This window comes from Protopterus annectens, chromosome 7.part0 (genome assembly GCF_019279795.1).
Source record: "Protopterus annectens isolate FY-2018-M chromosome 7.part0, PAN1.0, whole genome shotgun sequence".
Taxonomy (NCBI): Eukaryota; Metazoa; Chordata; order Ceratodontiformes; family Protopteridae; genus Protopterus; species Protopterus annectens.
In genome coordinates, this window is record NC_056739.1 from 1,580,141,903 (window position 1) to 1,580,163,396 (window position 21,494).

Sequence of the window (21,494 nt, forward strand, 5' to 3'; positions counted from 1 at the left end):
CAGGTCTAGGATACTGGAGCCCCTGGTGGGACAATGGATTAGTTGATCCAGGGCGTTGGAATTTATGAATTCCAAGAACTGTTGGGAAAAGGAGTTGGTACCCAAGTAGTTTTTCCAGTTAATGGCAGGGTAGTTGAAATCACCCAGTATTAGGGTGTTTTGTTGTATCTTAATATTTTCCAGTATGTTTAGAAAGGTGTAGTGAGAATCTTGGGGCATGGTGGGGAATCTGTAGCAAGCTACAATTTGGATTGCAGTCTTACCTAGTGTTAGTTGCACCTGGAGAATTTCAGATGCATTGTGTTGGGCAACAAGCCTGGAGGTGTGAATATCCTTGGTGAATAGGGACGACACTCCACCTTTAGTGTTTCAGACTTGGTTTTGTGGCCGAAAAGTGTGGTAAGAGTTGTAGCCTGGTATTGCAGGGGTGCTCTCTGGAGCCTTGAACCAGGTCTCAGTTACTGCACAGATATCGATGTTCTCCATTTTTAGGAGTGCCTCGAGGGTGCATTTTGAGGTTTAGACTTCTAGCATTGAGTAGCATTACCTTCAGATTTTGCATGCTTGTACCTGTTATGGTGGTGGTTTTATCCTTTGAACCTTGCCTAAAAAGGCACTATAGGGGTGGCAAGAGCTTTGGCCAGTAACCTGAATCATAGGGCTGACAGGTGCAGACCATCTCTGGCAAAGCATCGTGGTTTGTCAATTGCGTCTTCCCAGGCAGACAGATACTGGATCCCCTTTGAATGACACCAAAAACTTAGCCAATTGTTGATGTCAGTCATTTTGTCCTTATACTGTGGTATCATTCTGGGCGAAGGCAGGATGCTACTTAGGGCTAGGGTCATACCTGCCTAGGCCACATGATCCGAGAGCTCTTCCATGTCTCTTTGCATGTAGTCCAGGGAGGCACGTCTCAAGTCATTCACTCCAACATGGACAATGACAGAGTCGTATTTCTACTTGTTGTGGAGTGACTTGAATGCATGCGTTATGTGGCGGATGCTGGCACCAGACAGGCAGCTGACTGTAATTTTCTCCTGGTTCAGCCTGGTGAGTGGGACATCAGTATGCCTGACTATAGAGTCATCTATGACTAAAGTGTTGGGTACATTGTCTTGCCTTAGTAATTAAGAAAGTCGTCATACAGGACAGCTACTAACTCCATTGTGGCTGCAGGTTAAAGGGGAGACGAGACCAAAGCTTGCGGAACTAGCGTGAGATCCCAAGAAGACATTGGTTCCTTAACCGGCGGCCGAAGTAAAAAAGGTGCCTTTCAAAAAGGCCTTACAAAGCTTAGAAGAAGCTAGAGAATCCATGTTGCCACCTGCATGAAAGTTAGATATAGCTGCCAGTTGGACCTTGATCGTAGAAGAACTGGCACCTTGCTGAAAAATACTTGCTAAAAAAATCTAAAACTGCCTGAACTGGAGCAGTGACTAGGCCCAAGTCACGTTCAGAGGCCCAAATAGAAAAATGTTTCCACTTACTGGAATAAACCTTCCTAGTAGAAGTTTTGTGAGCCACCACCAAAATTCTTTTGCCTGGTGAGGATAACCTGGGAGTCCTGACTATCATGGGAACTGGAGCAGCCAAGCAGTGAGCTTCAGACTGACCAGGTCTGGATAGGGATCCCTGAAGGATGGCAGATGAGATCCGGAATCAGACCAAACATCCAGGGCAGACACACAACCTGAGACAACAGAGAGGGGAATAATACTTGGCGAGGCCAGAATGGGGCAATGAGGATGACACAGCTCCCTAGCCTGCGAACTTTCTCAAGAAATTTCAGTATGAGGGGCAGAAGAGGATATGCATACAGAAGATTGGAGGGTCACGCATGAACCAGAGTGTATCTGGGGGCTTCCCCGTTCAGAGCAAAAAAACTCACTGCACTTCATAGTGGAAGGAGAGGCAAAGAGATCTCAACAAGGCTGGCCGCACTTGAGAAGGAACTGTTTCACTACCGAAGGATTCAGATATCACTCGTAAAACATCAGGATAGATCTGCTGAGCCTGTCGGCTAGAATGCTGAACCTCCGTGAAATGTGCATTGCTCCCAGAAAACGGCCAGTGGAGATCAAACACTCCCACACTCTCATGGTCTCTCGGCACAGGGGATAAGACCTAGTTCGCCCTGCTTGCTGATGTACCAGACCACAGACATGCTGTCTGTCTGGATAGCAATCGTTCCTAGGCAAAGATGGGGATGGAGAGCTTGCAACACTAGGAGCACCGCCCTCATCTCCAGGACGTTGATATGCAATTGAGTCTCATAGGGGGACCACATACCTTGTATCCTTCTTCCCAAGCTATGCCCCCCCCCACCCTAGCAAGGAGGCATCCGTGGTCACCGTGGCCAAAGGGGGAGGCAGAAGAAAGGGACGACCCCAGAGTAAGATCCGGGCAATGGATCCATCACGAGAGAGAGTCCCTGCACACCCGAGATACTTGAACAGGGTGAGGTAACGGACTATCTAGAATGGACCATTGAACTGCAAGAGTCCACTGAAGTACCCGCATTTGTAGTCGGGACATGGGTAAAAAAGTGACTGTGGCTGCCATGGACCCAGCCTGTTATACTAATTCTGGCATCAGCTACTGAGCATGAAGGATAAAGTGGACATGTAGTTTTAGAGACTGGATCCTTTCTGAGGTTAGAAAGACTTTGGTTTGAATCATGTCCAACCTGGGCTCTGATGAAATCTAGAACTTGAACCAGGATCAGTAAGGATTTGTTGAGAATGATGGTTATGCCCAACTGATGGGCTAAGTGTAGTAGGGAATCCCTCGCTTGCCAGAATTGATGCCTGGAAGAAGCAGCAAGGAGTCAGTCATCCAGGTAGGGGAAGACCTGGAATACCTGTAGTCTCAGGTGAGCTGCTACCACTGCCATTACTTTGATAAACACCCTGGGGAGCTGTGGTGAGACCAAAGGGGAGCGTTCTGAACTGCCAATGACTGGAGCCCAGCTGGAAGCAGAGAAACCTTCGAGAGCACCTGTCCATTTGCTGTGATAGTACGCATCCTGAAGGTCGATCGAGCACATCCAACAGTTCTCCCGCAGAAAGGGCAACTGACATATTTGGAATGGAAAGATCCAGAATGGGTCTTAAGTCCCCCGTCTTCTTTGGCATCAAAAGGAATCTGGAATAAATGCATAATGTGGTCTGGTCTGGGGGGGGGGGGGGTTGGATGAGTTGCTTTTCAAGCAGCTTTGCAATTTCTACTGCTGCTTCCTCCTTTTGCATGGGTGGAATATCCAGGGGGGGGGGGGGTGTTTGGGCAGAAGGGGTGATTGGTTGAAAGGGACAGAATAGCCTCTCAATATGATCTGCAACACCCAATGATTGTTTGTGATAGACTCCCATGCTGTTGAGTGTAGTGATAGGCGTCCCCTGACTGCTGCCAGAGCTGAGCAGCCAGGCAACCCTTCAGGGCTGCTGAGCGGGTCTGTCTGAGAAAGGTTCTTGAGACCCCTGATTCTTCGGATTCCTTCTGCCTCAGGGGAGGCATCTATTGAATCCCCATCTGGCTCCAGGGGAAGGTGAGTCCTGAGAATCATGTGAGTAGCTCTGAGACTTTCAGAAACTACAGTTGTGTACACTTATAATTGGGCGGCGCAGTGGTGCAGCGGTTAACGTTGTCGCCTCACAGCAAGAGGTTCTCCGGTTCAATTCTCGGCTGGGGTGCCTTCTGTGTGGAGTTTGCATGTTCTCCCTGTGTTCGCGTGGGTTTCCTCCGGGTACTCCGGTTTCCTCCCACATTCCAAAGACATGCATCTGGAGCATTTCTCCCCGGGCCTCCGCTGAAAAAGTACAGTTTTGTACCTACCATAAATGTAGATGTTCGAGGATCCACATTGCTGCAGTCCTAACCATTGGGTAGTCCGCTGTCCAGTCAGCCCGAATACCAAAGTATATGGCTGACGTCGGTCAAGGCGCATTAGACTGATGTCAGGACGTCAGGGTACTAATGCGCATGACTGACGTCATATCCTCAGTCTTTTCTTGCCCCAGATGTCAGAAGACCCTAAAAAGACAAAGCCCAAACCAAAAAACCAAAAAACCCTGCACCAAACATATATACAATATATACAAATGTACAAGAGTATATCCTAACCCACACCACCACCCCTAAACACAGAGGGGAAGGAGGGAGGGTAAATTGGACTGCAGCAATGTGGATCCTCGAACATCTACATTTATGGTAGGTACAAAACTGTACTATGTTCTTCATTCCACATTGCTGCAGTCCTAACCATTGGGTAGAATCCCAAAGCAGAGTTAAGGGAGGCTGGCAAATCATAAGGAAGCAGGAGCTGTCAACATGCCTTGCAAAATAGCTGTGGCAAAACCAGCCCTAGATTTAGAGTAGAGAGGAAGGTGGTAATGCTTAGAGAAAGTATGCACTGAACTCCAAGTAGCTGCCTCCAAAATATCCTTAGTTGCCACCCCCCTTAGAAATGCTGTTGAAGTGGCAGTAGCCCTAGTGGAATGAGGCCTAATCCCAGCTGGAATCTCCTTGCCATGATGGGAGTAACAAAATGAAATGCAAAACCCAATCCACTTAGAAATAGTTTGCTTAGACACAGGCTTGCCTTGAGAACTCAAAGCAAAAGAAACAAACAACTGCTGAGACTGCCTGAAATCCTTAGTCCTGTTTAAATAATAACGCAACTGCCTATGTACATCTAAAGTGTGCAAAATCTTTTCCCCCCTATTTTGGGGATCTGCATAGAAAGTAGGCAAATGAATAGTTTGGTTTAAAGCCACACTAGAAATCACCTTAGGCATAAAGGAAGGATTAGTACGTAATGATACCCTATCCTTATGAAAAATCAAAAAGGGCTCTACTGCCATAAGGGCCTGCAACTCAGAAACCCTTCTTGCAGAAGTAATAGCCAACAAAAAAGCAGTCTTCCATGACAAGTATTTCAATTCAGCAGTAGCCGCAGGCTCAAAAGGTTGTAGAGTAAGTTTTTCCAACACAAAATTGAGATCCCAAGCAGGAGTAAAAGCTCTACGTGGGGGTCTTATATTCTTTGCCCCTCTAAGAAACTGCTTGAACAAAGGATGCGAAAACAATGGTGGGTCACAATCATAGTGAGCTGAAATTGCTGCAGCATGAATCTTAATGGAAGAGAAGGACAAACCTTTGTCCAATAACTCAGTAAGATATTGAAGAGCCACACTCAAATTAGGCTCAGAAATCTCCAAATTCTTTGCTGCACTCCAAAATAAAAATCTCTTCCATTTTTCTGCGTACACTTTCCTTGTACTAGGTCTTCTGGCTTCCATAATTACATTTAAAACTTGTTGAGGAAGTTGAGACCTGTTGTGTTTTAAAACAGAATATGCCAGGCTGTTAGATGAAGAGAGTGAACCTTGACATTGAGCAGGTGACCGTCCTTCTGAGATAACAGATGTGGAATCAAAGGTAAAGGCCATGGAGGCTTCCTTACCAGACTCCTTAATAGTGGGTACCAGTGTTGCCGAGGCCAATCTGGAGCTATTAAAATCATCCTTGGCTTGTCTTGTCTGACCTTTAGGAGCACCTTTGGAAGAAGAGGCAGAGGTGGAAAGGCATACACATGAAGATTTTTCCAACTGAAAGAAAGAGCATCCACTTTCCAAGCTGTGTGATGAAACCCCTTTGTGCAAAACTTTGGCAGCTGGTGGTTTAGTGGAGAAGCGAACAGATCTATGTCTGGAGTTCCCCATGACACTGTCAATTTCTGAAATACATGAAGATCCAGTTTCCACTCGTGGGGATCCATGATTTGTCTGCTTAACACATCTGCTGAGGAGTTCTGTGCTCCCGGCAGAAACCTTGCCTGAAGAGTTAGTTGCAAGCTGAGCGCAGTTTCCCATAAAATCATTGCTTGCCTGCATAGAGGATAAGAATGTGTTCCCGCTTGTTTGTTGATGTACCACATGACAGTTGTGTTGTCTGTTAGAATCAACACCTGCCCTGGAAGAAGTAACTCCTTGAAAGCCATTAATGCAAACTGGACTGCTAACATCTCCTTCATGTTGATATGTAGATGCTGTAGTCTGGCAGGCCACTTGTCTTGTATCCACTTTCCATTTAGATGAGCTCCCAAGCAATGTCCGAGGCATCTGTCGTTAAAATCTGACTCGCCTCTGGCCGGGTCACAGAGAGTCCCTTGTTTAGGTGACATTCCTGAGCCCACCACAAAAATTCTTTTTGAATGCAAGGTATTATTTGAATGACAGTGTCCAAATCCTGGCAGTGCTGTGTCCATACATTTTTGAGATACCATTGCAGCTTCCTCATATGCAGTTTGGCATTGGGAAGCACCAGAATACAAGATGCCATGAACCCTAAGGCTTGAAGGACTGTCCTTGCAGTCAGCCCGGACTGAAGAGATAGTTGATGGAAGTAACTGGAAAGATTCTTTTGTTTGTCCGGGGTTAAAAAGGCCATCTGCGCTGCTGTATTCAGTCTCACACCCAGAAAGCACATGTCTTGAGAGGGTACTAGACTGGACTTTATTTCGTTCACAGAATACCCTAGGCATCTTAGCACTGCTATGACGTATTCCAAATGCTGTAGAAGGTCTTCCTTTTCTTGAGCCAGAATCAGGCAGTCGTCCAAATAAGGATAGATTTGAATTCCTTTTAGCCTGAAGTAAGCTATCACTGGAGCCAGAACCTTTGTGAATACTCTGGGCAGTAGATAAGCCAAAGGGCAATGCAGAGAAATGATAAAGAGAAAGTCCAGCTCAAAAACGCAGATACTTTCTGCAACTTAGTCTTATAGGCACATGAAGGTAAGCTTCCTTGAGATCTAAAGTTACCATCCAGTGATCTTTGCCCAGCAGAGGTAAAAGCTGTTGTAACGTCAACATTTTGAACTTGGGAATGTCCAGATAAGTGTTGAGGATAGATAAATCCAAAATTGGTCTCCACGTGTCCCCCTTCTTTGGTACTAGGAACAGGCGAGAATAGAATCCTAGGCCCCTTTCTGGTACAGGGACTGGCTGAATGGCCCCTATTTGGAGTAACAGAGAAATTTGCTTGTGAGCCTCTTTCCTTTGTGGAGGAGGAACGTCTGGCATGCCTTTGAAAGGGGGCAAGGTATGGAAATAAAACCTGTAACCGTGGTGAATGATATCCAAAACCCATCTGTCTTGAGTAATTAAATCCCAATTTTCTTTGAAAAGAGACAGTCTTCCTCCCAAAGGAGCTGCCAGACGAGAATGTACTGGCAGCTGAAAAGGCAGGTCATTGGGTCTGTTTACGAAAGGACTGACCCCTGCCCTCACCAGAAGTCTGAGCAGGAGAACTCCTGTTCTAGGCCTAAAAGAACCTTGAGCTCTGCCCCTACCACGCTAAACCTACCCCTAGACTGGGAATCATAAGCAGGATATGTCCATCCCTTAGTAGGCCAATTTCTGCTAAACTTAGGAGGCTGCACCTGCAAAAAATCTTTAACAGTCTGCATAGATTTAGCCTTGTCCTCCATTTTCTTTAAAACTGCTTCCACAGGGGAACCAAACAACACATCAGACTGTAAAGGAGCATCCAAAATCCTTGTCTTAACATGCTCAGCTAAATTCTGATCCCTCAACCAAGCGTGCCTGCGAAGAACAGAACCAGTGGCAGCCACCCTCGAGGAGGCCTGCACAGCATCAAAACCACATTGCAAAGAATGCTTACCCACTTGTTCAGACACATGAACTAAATCCAGCAACTCTTTACACTCAATACCTTCCGCCAGAGCATCTACCTTAGATTTCAATTGTGAAAGGAGATAATTTTGATATTTTAGCATGTGAAACTGACAATTCAACGCCCTCATGGCTAAAGTGGAAGAAGTATACACTTTCTTTCCCCATCTATCCAAAGCCCTTGCCTCCTTATCAGAGGAACAGGATTTTTAACAACAGAGGCCTTAACACCTTTAGGCCCCTGAGAAACAATTTCTGGGTCTGCCCTAGGACTCTTAAAAGATACTTATGAGCTTCGGGCACCCTATAGTACCTATCAGGTTTAACAGGGGCAGGAGGCAAAGAATCAGGGTTCAGGGAAGCCTCTGCAAAAACATCTTCCACCACATTCAACACCGGAGGTATAGCTAAGGGCCTATGCTGAGGTAAAAACAAGAATTCCCTAAGCCTCTTCCTGGAATCAGAGAAATCTTGGCCTTCCCATTTAAAATGCTCCCTCATGGAATGCAGAGTCTCTGAAAAAGAAAAATCCTCAGGAGGAGAAGCTGAAGGAGTGGAATCATCCACATCAGAATCAGAATAATGAGGGAACTCCTGCAAGTCTTCAGCCGAAGACTCAGAAGCCTCTGAACACTGTTCAAAACTCTCAAACTCAGGCTCCACCCTAGGCCTCTTATCAGGAGGGGGCATAGAACCTCTAATCATAGTAATCAAATCCTCTGCCATTTTAAGCATATGTTTCTTAGGCACAGAACCTGAAGTGCTAGGAGAAGCCCCCACAGAAGCTAAACTTGGCCTACCTCTCAAAGAAGTCTTGGAAACAGAAGGAGAGGCTCTAACTACCTTAGGAAGAGAGGGAAGAACAGCTACCTGAGAAGCCCCCTCAGCCTGGCCTATCTCCTGAGAGGGCACATCCTGTAACAGTACAGTCTCAGCCTGAGACTCCACCGAAACTCCTGGCAAAACCTCTGGCTCCACTGAGCCTTCTAAAGAACCGACGTCCGGGACTGCCGGTTCTTCAACCCTAGGCTTTGCTGCTTTGTCCTTGCGCTTTTTGGACGAAGCGGGCGTCGGAGCATCCGACGGCATTTTATAATTACAACGCTTCCCAAACACTAACCTGGCACAGTCTAACCTTCTCTTAATAGTGCGTTTGTTAAATCTAGCACAAGAGCGGCATCCAACAACGTCGTGCTCAGGCCCTAAACAAGGTATACACAAAGTATGGTAATCCCTATGAGGTATCTGTTTCCCACAAGAAATACAGTTATTCACTTTTTCTGACATCCGGTTAAATACTGAGGCAAGCAAAAACCAAAATGTTCCCCAACGGGGTACTTAGCCAACTTTGATTCGGTCTGAAACTCCGACTTCAGAAAATTTCAGAACGCCAACCTGCACTCGCAAAACTGCTTCTGCATCGGACCATGCGGCAAAAAAGACTGAGGATATGACGTCGGTCATGCGCATTAGTACCCTGACGTCCTGACATCAGTCTAATGCGCCTTGACCGACGTCAGCCATATACTTTGGTATTCGGGCCGACTGGACAGCGGACTACCCAATGGTTAGGACTGCAGCAATGTGGAATGAAGAACATCAGGCTCTGTGGAAACTAGTCGGACTTTTCTGGTCAACAAATGTTAAATAAATAAAAATGAATGTAGCTGTTAGAGTGTATTCACTGCCATGAACCCTAGGGCCTGTAATATTTTCCTTGTGGACAGTTGGGTTCTGGTGGCCATTTGTTCGAAGTAGGCTGTCAGATAGACTTGTTTTTCTGAAGTGAGGAATGCCATCTGGGATGCTGTGATCAAGCATGCTCCCAGGAATACAATATTTTGACTGAGCACCAGTTTTGATTTCTTTTCATTGATGGTGTACCCCAGGGAAGTGAGAAGGTTTTTCACAAATGTCAGGTGCTGCAACAGTAATTCTTGTCTGTCTGAATCAGGCAGTCCAAGTACGGGTAAATTCGAATATTTCTCTGCCTGCAGTATGCAATGGCTGGAGCCAGGCATTTTGTGAATACTCTGGGTGCAGTGGATAAGCCAAAGGGAAGTGCAGAAAACTGATAATGCATAGATCCGGCCCTGAAAAGTAGATACTTCCTGCATGACTTCCTTATAGGGATGTGCAGATAGGCTTCTTTTAAGTCTAGGGTGACTAACCAGGCTTTTGTGATAGACATCCAGTTTTTTGCATGAAGGGCAAGTTTTCCTCCTAGGGGCACAAGCATATGGGCAGAAGTGGGGAGTGGAGTAGAGAAGTCACTGTGAGTTTTTTCTATAAGGAGGTGGCTTACCACTCCCTGTTTTGGGGGTGGAGGCACTCCATTGCTTAGATCTCTGCATACCATGAGACTGTAGTCTGGGTGGTATGTTTCCCCTGGGTCTGGTTTGAGATGGCCTGGAGGGGGCTGGAAAGGATCAGTGTTTTGAAGGGCAATGCCTACTGAATCTAGGAGGTTGTACTTGTAAGAATTCTTTAACTGTCTGCATAGAATTAGCTTTTTCTTCCATCTTTATAAGAACCTCTTCTGCTTTGGTGCCAAACAAATTGTCCTTGTTCAAAGGAGTGCCTAGTAATTTTGATTTGACATGGTCTAGCAAGGTCTGCTCCTTAAGCCAAGCATGCCTTCTCAGTACAGAACCAGTGACTGCTGCCCTGCACGGTGCCTCTAGGGCGTTAAAGCCACACTGAAAAGTATGCTTGCTGACTTGGCTTGCAGAGTGCATAAGCTCCTGCAATTCTTTATTTTCTGCACAGTCTGTAAAGGATGCTACTTTTTGTTTAATAAGTTCCATAATATGTTGCTGGTACTTCAGCATGTGAAACTGACAATTCAATGCCCTAACAGCAAGAGTTGCAGAGGTATATACTTTCTTACCCCATCTGTCGAAAGCTCTGGAATCCCTGTCCGAAGGGATGGGGCTATTGGCTGTAGTTGCCTTGATACCTTTTGGCCCCTGGGAGATGATCGCTGGGTCAGCAGTAGGATTCTTGAAAAGAAATTTGAGTGTGTCAGGTACTCTGTAGTACTGGTCTGGTTTCCTAGGGGCAGGGGGTAAAGTATCAGGAGTAATACTGGATTCCATAAAGACATCATCAACAACTTCCAGGACTGGGGGTATTGTTAAAGGCCTATGCTGTGGCAAATCTAGAAATTCTTGAGGTCTCCTTTTGGACTGAGGATAGTCTTGGCATTCCCAGTGGAAATGCTCTCTCAAAGTATGTAAGGTTTCACCAAAAGAAAAATACTCTGGTGGAGAGGCAGAGGGAATGGTTTCCTCTGCATCTGAATCCTCATAAGCAGATAAGGGGGCATGTCTTCATACTCAGATACCTCAGAGTCATCAGACACCTGGTCTGTTGAAGCTGCAGGGGACTGGTCTCTTCTCTTAGCAGGGGAAGGCTGACTTCCCCTAATCGGCATAATAAGGTCTTCTGCCATTCTAAGCATTTGTCGTTGTGGCAAGGGAGCAAGTGCATGCGCTTTTGTCATCGGTTTTCTAGGTGTAGCGCATACTCTTGGCCTTAGAAACTCTGTAGTTTTAGATAAAAAAATGAAGGTTTGAGTCGAACATTGGTAGTGTGAAGAATTGCCTCAGAACCCGGTGCCTCCTCAGCGGCTCCGGACTCATCCAAAGTAGAGACATCTGCAGGTTCTATAATCGAAGAAGAGTCTTGCTGCATACCAGACTCCGAATGGGTCTCGGTAGAGGCCTGCGAATCCAATGAAGTGGGCATCAGGGGCTGCGAAAGCGCCTGAGTACCGGCGAACTGGCGACTAGCTTAACAAAAGCATCGTCGGCAGCTTTGGACCTGTGCGGTCTGTCTCTGTCTTTCAGTTTCTTCTCAATATTGGTAGTTGGATGGCTTACCGAAGCCATTTCAGAATACGGAGATCGAGAGCGAAAGAATTTAGCGACAATGAGAGCCTGATGACCAATGGTTCGGGTGTTGAACAAGGCACAAAACTGACAGCGTGGTACGTCGTGGTCTGGGCCTAAACAGGTGGCGCAGTAAGAATGAAAATCTCTGTGTGGTATTTGCTTTCCACAGGCAAGGCAATTGTTAACCTTTTCTGACATCGGTTAGAGCAAGAAAAAAGGATCCCCAATGGGGTACTTAGCTTTAGAAGACTTCAGGATTATTCAATTCGTAAACGAAAACTCAGCGGCCGACCTGCACTTGTGAACTGCTTCAGCTTCGGGCTCCTCGGCAAGAAAGACTCATGTAATGGGATCGGCTGCCTGTTTTTATACCTTGACGAGCTGACATCAGTCCTGGAGCGACAGCAACCGATGCAGAAATACTAAGTCTCTGGTATTCAGGCCAACTGAGGGTTACCTGCAGACAGATAACCCAAGTGTAATGACTGCAAAAGTGAAACACGAAGAACATCCACATCTTCTTTGTCCCCCACTGATTCCTTGAAAAGGATCATTGGAGGGTAGAAAAGTGGATTCTGACGGCAGACAGTCTTACCGTCCTTCTCGCTCTGGACTAGAGTATCATGTACCAACTCACCAAAGAGGGTTGGATCCATCATATGGGGAGCATTGGTAAAGGACGCCTTAAAGGGTTCAGAGAATTCACATAGTTGGAAGAGTCAGGTGTGATGCTTGATCCCGGCAGCTCTAGCAGCACCCTCATTGGCATGAGAGAGAAGCTGCATAGAGGTGTTAGCAATCGACATAAGGGTGGCCATGCGAGAAGAGAAAACCTTCTGGTCCTCCACCATCATGGACCCTGGGGTAGACCCAGCGATCTCCTTGATAAGTTTTCGCTGGAGTCCAATTACATATGCCATATAATTCAGTGTGCATACCGAAAATGTGGCTGAGGCATACACCTACTTTCCAAAGCAATCCGTCATCCTGAACTCTTGGTCTGGTGCATGGACCATGGAGCTCTCCTGCCCGAGCTCCTTCTGAATGGCCACTGCACTACCATGGCATCTACGGGGGATCCCTTGGTCCAGGAGCACTTAAAATCTTGTTCGGGTGTTTGGGGATTGGCTCCACCATGTCCGGTTCCTTCAATGCCAGAGATGTAATTAGATCTACCAGTGGATCCGCGGGAGGTGACACCCAGAATGTAGAGGGTTCTGTGCCAAACACCACCAGGAACACTGATTTGTCTGAGTTGGGTTTCTGGGCAGATCATCCATCTCAATGATGAATAATCTCAATGATGTCTCCAAAGGAGACATCTCCAGGGGAGACCGGGAGGAACCCACCACCGTCCTCCAAATCGGTGTCCTCTGAGGGACTCCAGTGGAGAGTCAATGTGCCTCCTTTTACACATGTATTCGATGTACCTCCTCAGGGGGAGTTTCTGGGAAGACTCGAAAACATCTGGTTGTTCCCGCACGGGCGCTTCCTGCGGCAGAGAGGTAGCAGGCTGTCCCTGAGGTAGCAGGATGGCAGAATCCATACCAGAAATAAAGGGAGCCAGGGGAGAGTCTGAGACGAGATAGTCAAGGGTGTCGACGGTATCAGAACACTCTCCACCACGTCAAAGGCAGAAGGGGAGTGAACCGTCTGAGAAGGAAGCACAATCGGATCCGCCACCCACTGGATCAATGGGGGAGTCAGAGCTGAACTTCCAGGCACCAAGACTCCAATTCGAAGGCTCTGCTCAAAAAGACTCGGAGCCGACACCCTCCCCTCTGATCCAGCATGTAGGCTATGGCTCTGAGAGCCGGACGGATCCGAGCTCATTGGATCTGACCTACTATAGGTAATTGCCTGCATCGAGGTACAAGGTACAGCCGGCGCTGACTCCTCGACACAGAGTCCTCAGATCTGAAGGCTCCAAAACCGGGGGTCGGATCGGAGAAGGAGTAATTGGTAGGAACGTGGAATGCATGCCCCCTGTTCCGGAGAGACAGGCAGCAGGCAAGACTCCCATCTGTATCTCAGTGCGGATAAATTTCCGCATCATCCTGTCCACCTCCACTTTGGAAAGGCTGCAGGTGGACTGGGATAAAGAGGCCACCGATACTGGCCTGGAGAGTCGATGGGGGGAAGCCACTGCCAGCGAATGGATCCGAAGCTCCTCCAGCTCCAAGAAGAAGCGAATGGGGGATCGATGGAGGCTGAGTGATCAGGGGGATCGCTTCCTTGGCTTGTCCCTGTGTCTATGCTTGTCCCCGGACCTCTTGACGGACGCTTGAATCCCAGAGGCTGGGGGGGGGGGGGCAGAAGTAGTAGTAGTTGGGGTTGAGGAGGCCTGGGGCCCGGAGGCCTTTTACAATTAGCTTGCTCCTCCTGTCTGTCCATCTATGCGTGGGGCTTGAAGCCCGCGCAAATAGAACAGGAGGACTTGAGGTGGGAAACCTTTAGACATACTACGCACAGAGTGTGGCGTAGTATGTGGGGAGAGCTTATGGTCACATTCCGTGCACTTTCTGAAGCCTGGTTTGGGATTCTCCGATATAGTCGAAGCAAGGAGGCCCAACCAGAACAACCCTTACACACACATGCTACCAGATAGAAGAAAGATTAAGAAAACATTTTTTTACGCCAACAAACAGTGCAAGGGAAAGGAAGGTAAAAAGGGAAAGAAATCTAAGTAAAAGTGGATAGAAAAACATCAAAAAAATCAGTCACTTACCCGAAGGAAGCTCAGAGCAGCAGATCACGATGCTTATGCTAGCGCAGGAAACAAGATCGGGGGGAGGAGGGAGACAGGGGCATTATGGGTATGGGGAAGAGCTTGGAGCTGGGATCAGATGCTGGAAAGGAGACAGAGTCGGATCTGTGCTGGATCCGAGTACCCACAGGATGAAGAGCAAATGAAGGCAACAACTTCAGATTCATTTGGTATCTTCATTTCATCTGTAAGACTATATTCACCTGTAAGACTATATTCTTCATACAAATGTCAGTTTTTCAATGCTGGCATCATAATTTAGTTAGCATCCTATACACAAGTTATGCCACTTAGCAATTATAAATTGGCACTCCACCTACAATGCATACAAAGTCTCATGATTTCTAAGATAGCATATTCTATTGTCAAACTTTCCATCCACATATGTTGTATGAAAAAAGACTGAAACTTACCAGCAAAGTTTCTGCCCCTGCCTGGAGGTGGGGGCATTGGACACACTGGGCGAGGGTAAACAGCAGCAGGATAGAAGGGCATGGGAGGTGGAGGTGGTGGAGGAAGAAAAGGAATAGGATGAATTGGCCTGGTAAAATTCAACCCTTCCAGAATGCTCTGCCGTATCTTTTCAACCTTGGCAGCTTGCTCAGCCTGGGAAAGGACAGGAAAAGAAGCAGTTGTTTAATAATGCTAAAACTTTACAGGGTAATTTACTTTTTTTTGCAACGAAAGAAAGAATTCACAAAAGGTGCTAAACATAAGACAAACCTTTGAAAAATCTTGCAGATAATACACAGCAGAATATACAACCAGATGCTCACTAAACAATAAACAACGTGGCATTCTCCCAGTCTCAGAAGCACAACAGTGAGCTGATGATCAAGGGTCTATATTAGTTCCATGAAATACATATTCGTTGTACATATTCGTTGAATACATATTCAACAGCGAAATACATTACAGTGAAGCACGGAATTTTTCCCAGGGTTAGGAAAGTACAGTTGTGTACACTTACCATAAATGTAGATGTTCAAGTGTATTCACTGTTGCAGTCATTACATTTGGGTTATCTGCCTGCAGTAGCCCTCAGTCAGCCTGATTAACAAAGTCTTGGATCCTGCGTCGGTTGCTGTCCCTTCTTCCATGATGTCAGGTCATCAGGGGTATAAAACATGCAGCCGACGCCATTACATCAGTTTTTCTTGCCCCAGATGCCAGGTGCCCCCCCAATGGGAAGCAATTAAATCTATAATACAAGGATATACCTCCAACAAAAAAGCAAACACATCAAAAAGCATTTTGAAAATAGTGAGAGTAAAGGTATAGCCACAAGAAGAAAGGGGGCTGGAGGGAGGATAACTAAGACTGCAACAGTGAATACACACGAACATCTACATTTTTTAAGTGTACACAACTGTATTATGTTCTTCGTGTTTCACTTTTGCAATCATTACATTTGAGTAGATTCCCAAAGCTGAGGTTGGGAGGAGGAATTTAAATAGAATTAGGACCAGCTATAAGGCCCTGCAAGACAGTGGCAAAACCAGCTCTGGATTAAGAGAAAATTGGCAAATGATAATGCTTGGTGAAAGTATGTACAGAACTCCAGGTAGCAGCTTCTAGGATGTCCCTTGTAGGGACGCCCCTGAGAAAGGCTGTAGAGGTAGATGCAGCCCTGGTTGAATGGGGTATGATGCCCTGTGGGATAGGTTTTCCACGGTGCTTATAGCAGAAATTAATGTAGTGGCCTATCCCATTTTGAAATGGTTTGCTTTGAAATAGCTTTTCCCTCTTTCCCTGTAGCAAATGCCACCAGCAGTTCAGATTTCCTTTGAGGTTTAGTTCTGTCCATGTAGCATCTAAGTTGTCTGTACACATCTAAGGAGTGCAGTATCCGCTCCCCTTTGTTCTGTGGGTTAGGAAAGAAGGTAGACAAATGAATGGACTGATTAAGAGCCACACTGGATACCACACCTTGGGCATGAAGGAGGGACTGGTTCTGAGGGACACCCTGTCCGCATGAAAGATGAAGAAAGGGTCCACTGCCATAAGGGCCTGTAATTCAGATACCTTTCTTGCAGAAGAGATTGCTAAAAGGAAAGCTGTTTTCCAGGAAAGGAATTTTAAATCTGCAGTAGCAGCTGGCTTGAAAGGATGAAGAGTGAGTTTCTCCAAAGCAAAGTTAAGGTCCCAGGCTGGAGTTGGAGCTCTCCTGGGTGGCCTTAAAATTCTGGCCCCTCTGAGGAACTGCTTGAGTAGTGGGTGACAGAAGAGGGGAGGCTCTGTGCTACAATGAGCTGAAATGGCTGAGGCATGAATTTTGATGGAGGAAAAGGACAGGCCTTTATGAAGCCTCTCAGTCAAATATTGTAGAATATGAGGTAAATTGGGCACTGCTTGGCTCATCCCTTGAGACTGGTTCCAGGTACAAAATCTTTTCCATTTTGCAGCATAGGATTTTGTAGTGCTGGGCCTCCTAGCCTCTAAAACGATATCCATCACTGATTTACTGAGGGGTGGTAAAGGAGAGATTAGGTAATTAGCCAGGCTACAAGATTCAGGGTTTGCAGCTGAGGGTGCAGAATCTGGTTCTCCTGGTGAGACAACTGGGAAGGAGTCTGAGGCAGGTGCCATGAGGCCAAGCGTGACGCACTGCGCAGGAGGGGGTACCAGTGTTGGTGGGGCCAGTCTGGTACAATTAAAATTGTCCTTGGCTTGTCCTGTTTGATCTTTAGCAGTACTCAGGAGAGCAGAGGCAGAGGAGGGAAGGCATAAACTGATAGTTTTTTTCCAACTGGAGGATAGAGCATCCACTTTCCAAGCTAGTTTGTGGGGAATCCTTGTGCAAAAGGTGTCCAATTTATGGTTCTGGGGGGAGGCTAACAGGTATATATTTGGGGTCCCCCATTTGCTTGTCAACATGTTGAAAATCCTTGGTTCCAGTTTCCATTCGTGTGGGTCCATGAGGTTTCTGCTTAGTCCATCTGCCAGTGTATTTAGTTTTCCTGGCAGGAATTGAGCTTGTAGATTCACACGGTAGCTCAAGGTTGTGTTCCATAATGCCATGGCTAGTCTGCAGAGGGGGTAAGATTGTGTACCCCCCTGCTTGTTTATGTACCACATGACCGTGGTGTTGTCCGTCTTTACCATCAGTTGTCCTGGAAGAATGTGGTCCTTGAAGGCTGTCAGAACATTCTGTACAGCTAACATTTTCTTTTGATTTATGTGTAGGTGCATTTGACTTGGGCTCCATTTGCCCTGAATGCACTTCCCTGCCAGGTGCGCCTCCCCCATGCATAGTCTGATGTGTCTGTTGTTAAGGTTTGGGTGGCAGGGGGTAGTGTCAATGGTAGTCCCCTGTTTTGGTGGCAGGCTTCTGCCCACCAAAGGAACTCTAGGCGCAGGCAAGGTATGATAGGAATCATTGTTTCTAGATCCTGTGAATGTTGATAGCATAGGCTTTTGAGATACCATTGCAGTTTCCTCATATGCAGCCTTGCAGATGGAATTAGAAGAATGCAGGAGGCCATAAACCCCAAGACTTGTAGTATTTGCCTTGCAGATAACTGGGTTTTTGTGGCCACTTGTTTGAAGTAGGTTGTCAAATGAATCCTTTTCTCTGGTGTGAGGAAAGCCATCTGGGAAGTTGTATTCAAGCTTGCTTCCAGTAATATAATTTGTTGACAGGGTACCAGTTGTGATTTATTTTCGTTTATGGTGTACCCCAGACAAGTCAGTACCCTCTGAACAAAGGCCAGATGATTCAAAAGTATGTCCTGGCTTTCTACCTGAATTAGTCAACTGTCCAGATATGGGTATATTTGAATAGTTCTTTGCCTGCAAAATGCAATGACTGGAGATAGGCACTTTGCGAATACCGTGGGTGCAGCAAATAAGCCAAAGAGCAGTGCAGAGAACTGATAGTGCATGTAGCCTGCTTTCAAGCATGGGTATCTTCTGCAAGACTCCCCGATAGGGATGTGCAGGTATGCTTCTTTTAAGTCTAGTGTTGCCAACCATGCATCTCTACCTAGCATAGGAAGCAGCTGGTGAAGAGTCAGCATCTTGAATTTTGGAATCACCAAAAAGGTATTTAGAGTAGAAATGTCCAGGATATGATGCCATGTATTGCCTTTTCTGGGGAAGCAGAAAAAGTCTTGAATAAAAACCTTGTCCCTTTTGCTCTTCTGGTACCAACTGAATAGCCCCCATGCTTAAGAGAGAGAGTACTTAATTTTGGGCCTCTGCCAACTGATTTGGGGGTAGATCTGGCGACCTGCTTGGTGTTGGTAAGGAGTGGAACTGAAATCTGTATCCTTGGGACACTATATTTAAAACCTATTTGTCCTGGGTAACGAGTTCCCAGTTTCTGGCCTGCAGACCAATCTTTCTGCCTAAAATGGCATTAAGTTGGGAAGTGCTTGGAAGTTTTAAAGGCAAGTCATTGAGACAGTTTTCCAGGGGGGGGAGGAGGGGTCTTACTACTCCCTGATTTGAGTGAGGAAACCCCCCCATTGCTTAGTCTTGAATCTCCCCTGGGACTGAAACCTGGGGCTTCTGCTGTGTCTGGGTTTGGCTTGAGAAGACCTGGAAGGGGCTGGAAAGGACCATGTCTTAGATGGCCAGTGCCTACTAAATCTAGGAGGATGAACTTGTAAGAAATCTTTAACAGTTTGCATAGATTTAGCTATATCCCAATAGGTAGGCTATATATATATATATATATATATATATATATATATATATATATATAATATATATATATATACACACACACACACACATACATATAGCTATATAAAAATAAAACAAAACCCTTAGGATAGAGTGGTAGAGATAAGTTCAGCTAGTTCAGAGGGGATGGAGGGAGGGTAACCTGGACTGCAGCAGGGTGAAGTCTCGAACATCTACATTTATGGAAGGTACAAAACTGTACTATGTTCATCGTGTTACCCTGCTGCAGTCATCACACTTGGGTTGAATCCCAAAGCTAAGGATGGGAGGTGGCGTCAAACAGGGTTAGAAGAAGCTAGTAGGCCCTGCAAAACTGCAGTGGCAAAACCAGCTCTAGTCAGAGTATAGAGGTAAGTGATAATGTTTGGTGAAGGTGTGCACTGAACTCCAAGTTGCAGCTTCCAGAATATCCTTGGTTGGCACTCCCCTGAGAAAGGCTGCTGATGTAGCTGTAGCCCTGGTGGAGTGGGACCTAATGTTAGCAGGTACCGGTTTCCCATGATGTGTGTAGCAGAAATGTATGCAATGCCCTATCCATTTAGAAATGGTCTGTTTTGAGATAGCTTTTCCTTGTGGTCCTGTAGCGTAGGCTACAAAGAGCTAGTCAGTTTTTCTGAAAGCCTTAGTTTTATCCAAGTAGTAACGTAATTGCCTGTGAATGTCCAAAGAGTGCAGGAGTCTTTCTCCTTTGTTCTGGGGATTTGGGAAGAAGGTGGGCAAGTGAATGGTTTGGTTTAGGGCCACACTGGATACCACCTTTGGCATAAAGGAAGGGTTAGTTCGTAGAGAGACTCTGTCTTGATGAAAAATGAGGAAAGGTTCCACTGCCATTAGTGCTTGTAGCTCTGAGACTCTTCTAGCTGAGGTTACTGCTAGTAGTAGGGCAGTTTTCCATGAAAGAAATTTTAAATCAGCTGAAAAAGCTGGTTCAAAGGGCAGTGTAAGCTTTTCCAGAACAAAGTTGAGATCCCAAGTAGGTGTTGGAGCTCTCCTTGGCGGTCTTAAGTTCTTAGCCCCTCTGAGGTACTGTCTTAGGAGTGGATGTGAGAATAAAGGAGGATCCGTGCTGTAATGAGCTGAAATTGCTGAGGCGTGGATCTTAATAGATGAAAAAGAAAGTCCTTTGTGTAACATCTCAGGTAAATATTGTAGAATCTGAGGGATGTTTGGATCAAGGGGATTTTGGCCTTTAGCCTGGTTCCAGGCGCAAAATCTTTTCCATTTGTCTGAATAGGACTTCCTGGTGCTGGGCCTCCTGGCCTCCAGAATGACATCCATAACAGCTTTGGATAAAGGTGTTGGCTGGTTGTTTATGTAATTTGCCATGCAGCCAGGTTTAAAGTCTTGAGCTGGCTGTGTAGAATCTGATTGTCTCGCTGGGTGAGCAGGTGAGGAATATGTGGCAAAATCCATGGTGGGCCGTGGGTCATGTTCCTTAAAATTGGATATCAACCCTGGCGTGGCCAGTCTGGTGCAACAAGTATCATTTGTGGCCTCTCTAATCTGACTTTCAGCAGTACCTTTGCTAGAAGAGGCAGTGCAGGGAAGGCATACACTGTTAATGTTTTCCAACTGAAGGAGAGGGCGTCCGCTTTCCAAGCTAGTGGATGGAAGGTCCTTGTGCAAAATTTTTGAAGTTGGTGGTTGTGGGGGCTTGCAAACAGATCTATGTCTGGGCGTCCCCATTTTTGAGCTATCATTGCAAATACTTGTGGATCTAGTTTCCATTCATATGGATCCATGATGTTTCTGCTTAGGTCGTCTGCCAATGTGTTTTTCTTTCCTGGCAGGAATTGTGCTTGTAATTGAACCTGGTAAGACAGTGCAGTGTTCCACAAGGTCATTGCTTGCCTGCATAAAGGGTAGGAATGTGTGCCCCCTTGCTTGTTTATGTACCACATTACTGTGGTATTGTCCGTCTTTATTATTAGTTGTCCTGGGTGTAGAAAGTCCTTGAAAGCTGTTAGGGCATTCTGTACTGCTAGCATTTCTTTTTGATTGATATGCAGATGCCTCTGATCTGTAGTCCATTTGCCCTGAATGCACTGCCCTGCCATGTGTGCTCCCCAGGCATAGTCCGATGCATCTGTTGTCATAGTTTGCCTGGCTATGGGTAAGGTGAAAGGCTGACCCTTGTTGTGGTGACATGCCTGTGCCTAGCATAGACACTCCTGTTGAAGGCAGGGAATGAGTGGTATCACTGCTTCCAAGCTGTGGCTGTGCTGAGTCCATACACATTTCAGGTACCATTGTAATTTCCTCATATGCAGTTTTGCAAATGGTATTAGTAATATGCAAGATTCCATGAATCCCAAGGCCTGCAGAATTTTTCTTGCAGGGAGTTGGGTCTTTGTTGCCATTATTTTGAAATATTGAATCAGCTGTCTTTGCTTGTCTGGCGTGAGAAAAGCCATCTGGGCCGTTGTATTCAAGCTGACACCCAGGA

At 46.2% G+C, this 21,494-nt stretch overlaps 1 protein-coding gene across 2 annotated transcripts in view; it reads right to left on the reverse strand.

Moving 5' to 3' along the window:
* The window catches only part of FAM120A (family with sequence similarity 120A), a 3,065,969-nt gene that overhangs the window by 310,170 nt on the left and 2,734,305 nt on the right, over positions 1-21,494 (reverse strand). For both annotated transcript variants that reach the window (XM_044078130.1, XM_044078129.1), the window contains one exon: positions 14,773-14,965. In XM_044078130.1, coding sequence (XP_043934065.1) covers positions 14,773-14,965 — 193 coding nt within the window. The remainder of the gene's footprint in view (positions 1-14,772; positions 14,966-21,494) is intronic.